This window comes from Cebus imitator, unplaced genomic scaffold, assembly GCF_001604975.1.
Source record: "Cebus imitator isolate Cc_AM_T3 unplaced genomic scaffold, Cebus_imitator-1.0 Scaffold23, whole genome shotgun sequence".
Lineage (NCBI taxonomy): Eukaryota > Metazoa > Chordata > Mammalia > Primates > Cebidae > Cebus > Cebus imitator.
Genome location: NW_016107338.1, coordinates 2,627,229 through 2,639,421, shown reverse-complemented (window position 1 = coordinate 2,639,421; position 12,193 = coordinate 2,627,229). Strand labels below are relative to the sequence as shown.

The window sequence follows — 12,193 nt, the reverse complement described above, 5'->3', positions numbered from 1 at the left end:
CAAATAATGCATGCCAAAATTCACTACTTATGTATCTGTTCTTTTTAATTATTGAAATGAAACCAGGAGATAAATGGAAAAACTTACACCAAAATTACTCACTCTGCTCTGCCCATTCAAATAACTGACTAGAATAAAAAAGCTAATTCTGAGCTGCAGTTAGAGTTAAAACACAGAAAAATATTTTTTCATGATAATTCATATTTACTGGTAACACTTAAAGGATAGTGGCATATTAAGAATTACTTGCTATTCTCTGCATTTCACAGGGGGTAAGTTTGAATGTGACAAACAACACATATTTCGTAATGAGAACAAGCAATTTTCTCTACCTGTACTCAATTTTTTGTCCTATATTTTGTAGTAAGTTCATTAAAGGTATAAATATACAGTTCTCTTTTAATGTGTATTTACTTGAATGATTATCAACTAAGGAAAATGTCTAATTGTTGGGGAAGAACATGCAAAGATCAAGAAGATATTTAAAGTATGAGGATTTCCTCTAAGACCAGATTTTTAAAACTGTTTTATAATTTTTAAGGATTAAAGGCAGAACTGCTTCTGAATGTGAAGAAACCTCCTTTCACTCAATAACTGAAGAAGGCGGCAAGGTCTTTTCCTCATGTATTATACTGCTTTCTGATTCCCCAAAACACAGGAATTTAAGAACCAGATTTCTCCCAGAAGGAAAACTATATACATGTATGAGGTTCAAACATAATCTTGTAAAACTATATCATTTAATAAAAAGGTATGAAATAGCAAAAGAATACATATTTTAAACAAGTTGTTAGGTCTTAATCAAAAACACTTCAAACAGTATATAGTATTATAGAGCATTAGCTAACAACAAAAAATTCCCCTTAACTGAAATTTTTGATAACAAGGAAATTAAGGTGATACTATTTAAGATCATAAACTTGATGCATCATAAGTCAGTAGATGGCAAAATTCAGCCTAAGATGGTCTTCTACTATGCCCCAGTCTATAAAATATCCAAAAGATTCTCATCACCATCAGGTTAATATAGCATAGTTCTGTGGATTTTTTTTTTTTTTTTTTTTTTTGGTGAAACAGTCTTGCTGTTTCACCCAGGCTGGAGTGAAGTGGTGTGATTTGGGCTCACTGTAAACTCCGCCCCCTGGGTTCAAGCAATTCTCCTGCCTCAGCTTCCAAGTAGCTGGGATTACAAGGGCCTGGCACATATCCGGCTAATTTTGTATTTTTAGTAGAGACGGGATTTCGCCATGCTGGCCAGGCTGGTCTCAAACTCCTGACCTCAGGTGATCCACCATCATCAGCCTCCCAAAGTGACAGGATTACAGGCGTGAGCCCCTCCGCCCAACCTAACTTTTGTATTTTTAGTAGAGACAGGGTTTCACCATGTTGGTCAGGCTGGTCTTGAACTCCCTACCTCAGGTGCTCTACCCACTTCGGCCTCCCAAAGTGCTGAGATTATAGGGGTAAGCCACCATTTTGTGGTATATACACACAATGGAATATTATTCAGTCTTAAAAAGTAAATTCTGACACATGCTAAGATATGGATGAAACTTGAGGACATCATGCTAAGTGAAATAAGCCAGACACAAAAAAGAAAAATAGTGTGTAATTCCACTTTATATGAGTAGCCAGAATTCACAGAGAAGGTAAATGGTGGTTGCCAAGAGCTGGGTCAGAGGAGAACCCGGAGGTGTTGTGTAAACGTGTACAAAGTTTCAGTCTGGGTAAAATGAAAAAGCTCCGGAGAGGGACGGTGGTGACTGCTGCACAACAAAATGAGTGTCGTTTAAGCCATTGAACTATACACTTACAATGATAAAATGGCAAATTCTGGCTGGGCAGGGTAGGCCACGCCTGTAATCCCAGCACTTTGGGAAGCCAAGGCAGGAGGATCACCTGAGGCCAGGAGTTGGAGACCAGCCTGGCCAACATGGTGAAATCCCATCTCTAACAAAAATATAAAAAATTAGCAGGACGTGGTGTCGGCGGGCGCCTGTAATCCCAGCTACTTGGGAGGCTGAGGCGGAAGAATGGCTTGAGCCGGAGAGGTGGAAGTTGCAGTGAGCTAAGGTCATGCCACTGCACTCCCGCCTGGGTGACAGAGACTCGCCTCAAAAAAAAAAATAAAGGTACATTTTGCTTTACGAATAGTCAACCACACACGCACAAAAGTGGAGCCATTAAGTTTCAAGTATCTCAATAAAACAAATCAAGGTCAATCTTTGGAATATACTATCTTCATTTTTCCTTTATGCCAACAAGTGTATGTTAAGTTACAAAACAAACATGCACCTTTATCTGTATTCAGTTCTTGCAGTACGTATATGACCTGTTGGAAGTCATACTCTTCCTAAACCGTCAATCATTAAAGTGTGTAGTTCTTTTAATACAGACATAAAAGTGCCTTTTCCCAAATATTCATTTCTTTATATTTTTACATTCGGATTTTGTGTATCACCTAAGGAGAGGGTATGCCTTACAGTTAAGAATGTGGGCTCTGCTACCAAAAGGATTTACATTGAATGTCCCGGATTAACTCTGGGCATTACCACTTGGCACCTTCTTCCTAACAGGGAATCTCAGATTAAGGTAAATGCTTGCCCTCTCATAAAAGGGGGAAGAGGAAAAAAAAAAAAAAGAATAAAAAGAGAAGAGTCAGAAAACGTGACAATTATGACAGTTATTTCTGTCACAACAGGTTCTATCTACATATTTTTTAAAAATGAAGGCGGAGAGAACTCAAGGAAGTTTACAAATCCACATGCTTTTTATCTTTCTAAGTACGTGATACTAAATATATTAGTGGACATGGAAAAAAATCACTCCTTTTGGGATTTTTTTTTTTTTTTTTTTTTTTTTTTTGAGCAGAGTCTTGCCCTGTCGCCCAGGATGGAGTGCAATGGCGCAATGTCAGCTCACTGCAACCTCCGCCTCCCAGGTTCAAGCGATTCCCCTGCCTCTGCCTCCCGAATAGCTGGGATTACAGGCGCGCGCCACCACGACCGTCTAATTTTTTGTATCTTTAGTAGAGACGGAGTTTCACTATGTTGACCAGGCTGGTCTCCAACTCCTGATTTCGTGATCCGCCCGCCTCGGACTCCCAAGTGCAGTGATTACAGGCGTGAGCCACGGCGGCCGGCCTCCTTTTGTATTCTTTACACCACTGACCTTAGAGTGTTCCCAATGGAAATCTGATCATGCTAGGAGTTCCGCCGAAGTAGCTGTTTTTACAGGACTTGCTCTCCTTTCTGGTTTCTCCCCAGTTTCCTTATTGGTGCGCGGTAGAATAACTTACCGACCCGCTTCTATTTACTTCTGTCCCTGCCCTGCCTGACCAGTTGGGCAAGTTCCCTTGCCTCTCCCACCGACATGCTGGAAGGTGCCGCGCCCAGGGCAAACAGCTCCCAGATGGCAAGGGGACATTCATGCACAGTAAGGCAACCCCCGCGCTAAGCGGAGGCGTTTCTGTAAGGTACCCTCTAGGTGCAGCAGCCGCCGTAGAACGCGTCCCCGGTGGACAGAGGGCGTTAGATCAAGGGCTTTGGCCACGCCGAGGCCTCCTCTGCCCCTTGACCTCCGTTCCCACGTGCCCAGCCCCACGACGACCTTCGCCGGTGCCCAGTATTCACCTACGGATTTCGCGGCCGCCGCCTTCAGCGCGCGCGCCATCTTGGAAAGCAATCCGCTACATGCCGACCAGCCGCGGACCCAGAGAGATGAGCTGTGGAGGGCGGGGCGGGAGGCCGAGAGGGCGGGGACAGATAGGTTAGGGGCGTGGCGGAGGTCGCCGCTTTCCTGCTACAACAGGCCTACTTTAGCTAAAGCAGAAACTTAAAGCCAGAACTGGTCACCCTTTGTGGGTCTCTGAAAAATACAGAACGAAGTTTGGAAAGAGTTCAAAGGCGTCTGGGCCGACTATGGCGATTTTTGTTTCCCGCCCCACTGCAGAAGCGAAAGCGCTCGTGTCGCCTTTGGCTCCCGCTGAGGGTGAGTCCGGAACTTCCTGTGCACAGCGGAACTTTCGGCTCTGAAATCCAAGTTGCGGTAGGCGCATCTTTGCGGAGCGGTTTCCGGGCGGCTCACTTCCCTTGCATGCGGCTTTGTGTCGGGAGTTCCTGACAGCCATGGCACCGCGGGTCTGGCGTCGACAGACCCTAGAGCGCTGTCTGACAGAAGTCGGCAAAGCCACTGATCGGCCCGAGTGCTTCCTCACGTAAGTGCGCGGATCCCGGGCTCTGGGTGCGACCAGGGTCTCTCACGTGGACGCAGGTTGCCGGCCTCCGGCAAATTGTGGAGCTGGGGGGAAGGTAACGGGAAATGAAAATAACTTTTCCCCAAATTTCAGAGTTTATACTTTCCTAGGCTATCAAAATTTTAAAAATTGTTAATATTTGTACAGTATGGATCTCTCAGTTGAGTGTTACTGAAATCACCCTAACCTCACTTATTAACGCTTAGAAGCTTCCCTTGAGGCTTCTTACGCCCCCATCCGTCTACACGCAAGCTGTTGGTTCCAACTATATGCTCCTAAAGCACTCAGTGTTGAGCATACTTTATTGAATGTATTGAACTGGTCACTTGTCTCTTTGCCCCTACGACTAAGCTTCTTGATAATTAGAACTTTCATGTCTCTTCCCAGCACAAGCGTTTTACACGTATTTTGTTGAAGAATTTCATATATGATCTATAATATTATTACTCATTCATATTTCAAACCCCAACCTCTCCTTGAGTTCCCAGTTCATCTTAACTGCAGACCGAGCTTGGTTTGAATTCAGTAGCACACAACTGGGATATCCGCACTGTACAACTTTTGACGATTTTTAAAATTTTGGTATTGTCAAGCATCTCAAATTCACTGTGTCCAAAATAGAGTTGCTGTTTCTATTTAATAGAATTGTTGTTTCTACCCACCTGTACTCTGCCACCCCCTGAAGTCCTTTTCCCATGCTCCACCACGCAAGCCTTCCCTATCTCAGTAAATGGCACTTCTGGCTTTCCAGTTGCTCAGACATAAAACTAGTCTGCTACTTTGATGTCTTCATTTTTCTCTATTCTATATCTAATATCTTAGCAATACTGTCAGTTCTCCTTCCAGACTATACTCAGCATACTCACTGCTCTAACTCCAGCTTCAGTCACCATTATCCTTTGCCTGGAATGCTGCATCAACCTTCTAATCACTCTACTTTCCTCCTCCTCCCTCCTCCCCTTCTTCTTCCTTTGTGCAAATCATCATTTCATCCCTCTGCTTAAAATTTTCTAATGTTTTCTCTTTACACTTTAAAATGGCAAACTCGTACTCCTGAGCCATGCATAATTTGGCTCCCATCAGTTTCTCCAGCTTCACCTTCTGCCTCTTTCACCCTCTAGCCATACTCACCTTTTTGTTTCTCAAGCTCACCTCTAGAGGATTTGCATCTTAGAGGATTTGTTCTTGCTGTTTCTTCTTCCTGGAATACATGTTTCCCAGTCTTTATAAGACTATTTCCTTATCTATAAGTTTAATCTCAGATGTGGCATCTAAGAGAGGTTTTCCTTGACCACTGTAGCCAAAGCAAATGTTGATCATTGAGTGAATTAGTGAATGAATGAATGGAGTGGTATATAATGTAGCAGAATTGATAATTTAAGGTTAATTCACTATATATCTCCTAGCAAATAGATTTGTAATGGTTTTCCTGCCCAAAATCTATACAGCTGATAGACTGTACTTGGTTGACAGGTTTTATAGATCAGTGTAGCTCATCAGCTTATATGTTGTTGGGGCCAGAATCTATACTTACACTTCATTCTAATTTGATTTTACAAGAGTTGGGTTTTTTATCATTATTAAGAGTGCTGTGAAATTATTACCTATAATTCTAAATCTCACTTAATTCCTCCCAATAGGATTCAAGATGGATTGGCATCAAAGTTTACTTCTTTAACAAAAGTGCTTTATGACTTTAATAAAATATTAGAGAATGGTAGGATCCGTGGAAGCCCTTTACAAAAACTTGTGATAGAAAATTTTGATGATGAGCAGATTTGGCAACAACTGGAATTGCAAAATGAACCAATTTTACAATACTTCCAGAATGCAGTTAGTGAAACAATTAATGATGAAGACATCAGTCTTCTCCCAGAGAGTGAAGAACAGGAATGTGAAGAGGATGGTTCAGAGATAGAGGCTGATGACCAGGAGGACCTAGAAGACTTAGAGGAGGAGGAAGTGTCAGACATGGATGATGATGATCCTGAAGTGGGTGAGAGAGCTAAAAACTCAAGCAAATTTGATCTGAGGAAAAGCCCAGTTTTCAGTGATGAGGATTCTGACCTTGACTTTGATATCAGCAAATTGGAACAGCAGAGCAAGGTGCAAAACAAAGGGCATGGAAAACCAAGAGAAAAGTCCATAGTAGACGACAAATTCTTCAAACTCTCTGAAATGGAGGCCTATTTAGAAAACATAGAAAAAGAAGAGGAGGAACGAAAAGATGATAATGATGATGAGGAGGAAGATATTGATTTTTTTGAAGATATTGATTCTGATGAAGATGAAAGCATACTGTTTGGAAGTAAAAAACTTAAGGTAAAATTTTGAGAAAGGAGAGAGCACTTACCTCCTAAAATTAGCTTCTGTTCTATTCTAGGGGAGATTTAATTGTAGTTAGAAGATTTAGAGATAAGAAATATTGTGCTCTATCTTATCAGTTGTAAATGATTCTGTACTTTCATTCACTTTATGTTCCAGTTCTTACAGTTTTGTGGTAGTGTTATTGCCAGTTTCACCTAATAACTTTTTAAATTATTAGTTGTTAGTTTATAGTGTTATTCAGACAGAAAGTAATGTATATATACAAACATATATGCATGTAATTTTTTGTTTTTTGAGACAGAGTCTCACTCTGTCACCTAAGCTGGAGTACAGTGGCGCAATCTCAGCTCACTGCAACCTCTACCTCCTGGGTTCAAGTGATTCTCCTGCCTCAGCCTCCCGAGTAGCTGGGATTACAGGCGCCCACCACTACACCCAGCTATTTTTTTATTTTTTATTTTTAGTAGAGACCGGATTTCACCATGTTGACCAGGCTGGTCTCAAACTCCTGACCTTGTGATTCACCTGCCTCAGCTTCCCAAAGTGCTGGGATCACAGGCATGAGCCACTGCACCTACCACATGTGTGAATGTATTTTTCTATCCCTAATTAATAGTTTAAAAAAATCTTTTCATTTTAGTCAGGTAAAAGTTCCAGAAATCTGAAATACAAAGACTTTTTTGATCCAGTTGAAAGTGATGAAGACGTAACAAGTGTTCATGATGATGAGCTAGATTCAGAGAAAGAAGATGATGAAATTGCTGAAGAAGCAGCAGAACTAAGTATTTCGGAAACGTGAGTATTTTGAACCATCCTTTACATTGTGAGCTGGAATTGCCCAATCTTGTATGTGTGCGCTTGTAGTTGTCAGATGTGTTTGTCTTAAGAAGTTAGATTCAGTAATACCAGTTATTCTCAAGATAGCCAGAGGAAAGTCACTACATGTAAAGGGACATTAGAGATCACTTAATGAAGAAAAATATCACTGGTAGTAGCAATCAAACCTTTCTTACCAGGAACTTGGATTTGATTTTGTGCCAATAAAAGCCTGTTATTTTTGTGAGATAAGAGATTTGTATATAGATTGATGAATAATTTATTTTCTATATCCTGGCTGCTTTTGTTCTGTTTCTTACATAGCATTTTACCTAAATAATATCTTTTGTTCCTTAATAACCGAATGATTTCGGAAGTTCTGAATATTTGGTTCCATTAGGCATGTAAAAGAAGACCTTTATTAAGGGAAAATTTGTTTCCTTCTGTTTTTCTTTTTTTATTTTTATCTTTTTTTTTTCCTTCTGTTTTTCTAATGGAAAGTAGTATAATTCTTTTAATGAGAGTTTTGGTATTGTAGGGATGAAGATGATGACCTTGAAGAAAGTGAAGACAGTAAACAACATAAAGAAAGCTTGAAAAGAGTGACCTTTGCTTTGCCAGATGATGAGAAAACTGAAGATACAGGTGTTTTAAATGGAAAGAAAAATTCTGATGAAGTTAAATCCTCTTTTGAAAAAAGACAGGAAAAGGTAATTAGGAATTTAAGGAATTTTTAATATGTTTAACACTGACATATCTTCCCTATTTTTCTTGTTCTGTTAACTATCCTTTGAAAACAAATATCTTGGCCAGGTGCAGTGGCTCATGCCCGTAATCCTAACACTTTGGTAGTCCGAAGCAGGAGGATCACTTGACCTTAGGAGTTCAGAACCAGCCTGGACAACATTTGTCTCTACCAAATATACAAAAATTAGCTGGGAATGGTGGTATGTGCCTGTAGTCCAGCTTCTCCGGTGGCTGAGGTGGGAGGATCACTTGAGTCTAGGAGGTTCATGCTACAGTGAGCTATGATTGCATCACTGCTTTCCAGCCTGGGCAGCAGAGCAAAACTTTGTCTTCAAACAGACAAACAAAAATCTTGCCGCAACTCTCTAAAGTGCACTGTATAGAGATGCCATAAGGAAAGCATCTGATCTGCAAAAGTCAGTGCCTGCTTGACTGCTCTGGAGGACATCGTGTATGTCTTTTTTTATTTGAGATGGAGTTTCGCTCTCATCACCCAGGCTGGAGTGCAGTGGTGCCATCTCAGCTCACTGTAACCTCCACCTCCCAGGTTCAAGCAGTTCTGCCTCAGCCTCCCAAATAGCTGGGATTACAGGTACCTGCTACCATGCCCAGCTAATTTTTTTGTATTTTTATTAGAGACAGGGTTTCACCATGTTGGCCAGGCAGGTCTCAAACTCCTGACCTCAGGTTATCCGCCCACCTTGGCCTCCCAAAGTGGTGGAATTATAGGTGTGAGCCACTGCGCCTGGCCAACACCACCTCTGTCTTTGAGGAGCTCTGCAGATTTTTTGAGTGCCAGGTAGCTGGAATTTTAATGAATGCCATCACAAACATATCTTCCAAAGTTGGTAAAAATTGTTTATGTCATGATTTCAGACAAGTGAAATTTCATTTAATTTTTGTAGATATAGTCTGGCTCTAATAATTTGGCTCCATCATTTATTTACCTTAAAATTTTTATCGCAAAATGAGAATAGGGCCAGGCACAGAGGCTCACACCTGCACTTCGGGAGGCTGAGGAGCAAGGACTGTTTGAGCCCAGGAGTTTGAGATCAACCTGGGCAACAGGCTGAAAGCCCATCTCCACTAAAAATTTTAAAAGTTAGCTGGGCATGGTAGTGTGCGCCTATAGTCTTTGCTACTTGAGAGGCTAATGGGGGAGGATCTCTTGAGTCTAGGAGTTCAAGGCTGCAGTGAGCTATGATTGCACCACAGCACTCCAGCCTGGGCAACAGAGCTAAAGACTGCCTCAAAAAAAAGAGAGAATAGGCAGATAATAAAAGATATCAAGACTGTTAAAAGAATTGTTTTTAAAATCTGAGAATCTGAATTATATCCGTGATTGTCAGATTGTCCCCAGAAGATAGAGAAATTCCAAAGGAAAAAAAAGCACCATTATATACTATATCGAGTTAGTGTCCTTCCACCCCACTCTTCCCACTGTCCTCCCACAAAAAAGAAAGAAAGGTTTGGTTTTACTATGAAATTAAATCAGACCTTCAAGTTAAGTTTTAATAAATCAATTTATTTCAGTTTCCACATATAAAGAATAAAGTAGAACTTTGAAGCTTTTTTTTTTTTTGAAACTGTTAGAACGTCAAAACCCAAACCTGACAAAGGTAGCATTAAAACAAACATACACACACAGTCTCATTCATGAATAGTGATGCAAAAATCCTATAGCACAGTGGAAAAATTATGCCACACGACTGCATGAACCTTATTCACTTGAATCAGTATTAGAAAATCTAGTATGATTCCTGATTATGACGTTAAGGAGAAAAAACATATGGTCACCTCCATATATGTCAGAAATTCAATATTTATTTCTAATTTTTTTTTCACCCTAGTGGAATAGAAATACATCTAGCCAAAAGCTGACATCGTGCATGATGGGTGAAATTCTAGAAACATTCCTTTAAGATCAGGAATAGGGCTGGGCGCAGTAGTTCATGCCTTTAATCTCAGCACTTTGGCAGGCAGATCATGAGGTCAGGAGATTGAGACCATCCTGGCTAACGTGGTGAAACTCCATCTCTACTAAAAATATAAAAAAATTAGCTGGGCATGGTGGCACATACATGTAGTCCCAGCTACTCAGGAGGCTGAGGCAGGAGAATCGCTTGAACCCAGGATGCCGAGGTTGCAGTGAGCCGAGATCGCACCACTGCACTCCAGCCGGGGCGACAGAGCAAGACTCCATCGCAAAAAAATAAAAAAAGATCAGGAGTAAGACAAAATGTCTTAACATTCTTTTAGAAGCATAAGCCAGTGCAACTACAAAAGATAAGAGATTAGGAAAACTGCCGGGTGCCGTGGCTCATGCCTGTGATTTTAGCACTTCGGCAGACCCAGGCAGGAGGATTGCTTAAGATCAGGAGTTCGAGACCAGCCTGGGCAACATGCTAAAGACTCTACAAAAAATATAAAAATGGGCTGGGCATGGTGGCTCATGCCTGTAATCCAAGCACTTTGGAGGCCAAGGTGGTGGATAACCTGAGGTCGGGAGTTCAAGACCAGCCTGACCAACATGGTGAAACCCCATCTTTTAAAAAAAAAAAAAAAAAAAACAGAAATTAGCCAGGTATGGTTGCACATGTCTGTAGTCCCAGCTACTTGAGAATCTGAGATCTGAGGTGAGAGGATTGCTTGAGCCTGGGAGGTAGAGATTGCAGTGAGCTGAGATCATGCAACTGCTCTTCAGCCTAGGCAACAGAGCGAGACTGTTTCAAGGAAAAAAAAAAAAAAATACCGTAGATGTATTTATATTTCACTAGGAGTGAAAAATGAACTCGTTAGTATTTGGAGAGGAAACCCAAAGGGGAAAACTGAATTGATATTAGGAAAATAAGAGAATTTTGTAAGGTAGCTGAAAAGGCTGGCATTTTTATACACTGAAGTCATAATTGTTGTCTTTTAGAAGTTAAGAGATAATGACCGGGTGCGGTGGCTCATGCCTATAATCCCAACACTCTGGGAAGCCAAGATGGGCGGGTTACCTGAGGTCAGGAGTTCGAGACCAGCTTGGTAAACATGATGAAACCCCATCTCTACTAAAAAGTACAAAAATTAGCCAGGCGTGGTGGCACATGCCTATAATCCCAGCTACTTGGAAGGCTGAGGCAGGAGAATTGCTCGGGAGATGGAACCAAGATTACACTACTGCACTCCAGCCTGGGTGACAGAGTGAGACTCTGCCTCAAAAAAAAAACAAAAAAAGAAGTTAGAGACAGTAAGAATTTTGAGTTTGGAATCAGAAGGGTCAGACTCTATCAGATACTAATATTTTAATCAAAAAATTACTTAACTTTAGGATGCTGTAATAATCAAAATTGGTAGTGGCTTGTGAATAGATAGATCACTTGAATAGAGCCCAGAAATAAACCCAAATCCTTCTGGGGGAGTTTAGTATATTATAAACATGGCATTTTAAATCAGTGAAGGAAAAAATTATTTGCGGCTCACCCCACCATAGGCAGCAGGAATAGGAAGTCATTGACAGAATCAAAAGATGGCAGGAACAGAACAGAATTGTAGAATAGTACATTTCTTGCTTTCTTACTTTGTTTTTGTTTTTGCTTTCCTACTTTTAAAAGTAGTTTTTGCTTTTATACAAATATAAGTGTAATTTTTTTTTTTTTTCTAAATGTATACTAATTATTTTGTCTCTTTCTTAGATGAATGAAAAAATTGCATCTTTAGAAAAAGAGTTGTTAGAAAAAAAGCCTTGGCAGCTCCAGGGGGAAGTGACAGCACAGAAGAGGCCAGAGAACAGCCTCCTGGAGGAGACCCTGCACTTTGACCATGCTGTCCGGATGGGTACAGTGCTCTCTTCTGTAAAATGTTCACTTCTGTGCTTTTTCTATGGTTCTGTTTCATACAAAGATTTGGAGTGATGTTTCTCCACCCTCAACTTTTTATTTTAAAAACTTGTAAACACATGACTGGGCACAGTGGCTCACACCTGTAGTCTTTGGAAGGTTGAGCACTTTGGGAAGCCGAGGCAGATGGATCACCTGAGGTCAGAAGTTTAAGACCAGCCTGGCC

General features: G+C 41.0%; 2 protein-coding genes across 4 annotated transcripts in view; one reads left to right on the top strand and one right to left on the bottom strand.

Moving 5' to 3' along the window:
* The window catches only part of MCEE (methylmalonyl-CoA epimerase), a 20,926-nt gene extending 17,138 nt beyond the window's left edge, over nt 1-3,788 (bottom strand). For all 3 annotated transcript variants that reach the window (XM_017522002.2, XM_017522003.2, XM_017522004.2), the window contains exon 1: nt 3,633-3,788. In XM_017522002.2, coding sequence (XP_017377491.1) covers nt 3,633-3,672 — 40 coding nt within the window. In that variant the 5' untranslated portion in view covers nt 3,673-3,788. The remainder of the gene's footprint in view (nt 1-3,632) is intronic.
* The window catches only part of MPHOSPH10 (M-phase phosphoprotein 10), a 20,394-nt gene continuing 11,972 nt past the window's right edge, over nt 3,772-12,193 (top strand). The window contains exons 1-5 of the mRNA XM_017522000.2: nt 3,772-4,216; nt 5,896-6,577; nt 7,224-7,378; nt 7,938-8,109; nt 11,824-11,965. Of these exons, the coding sequence (XP_017377489.1) occupies nt 4,128-4,216; nt 5,896-6,577; nt 7,224-7,378; nt 7,938-8,109; nt 11,824-11,965 (1,240 nt within the window). The 5' untranslated portion in view covers nt 3,772-4,127. The remainder of the gene's footprint in view (nt 4,217-5,895; nt 6,578-7,223; nt 7,379-7,937; nt 8,110-11,823; nt 11,966-12,193) is intronic.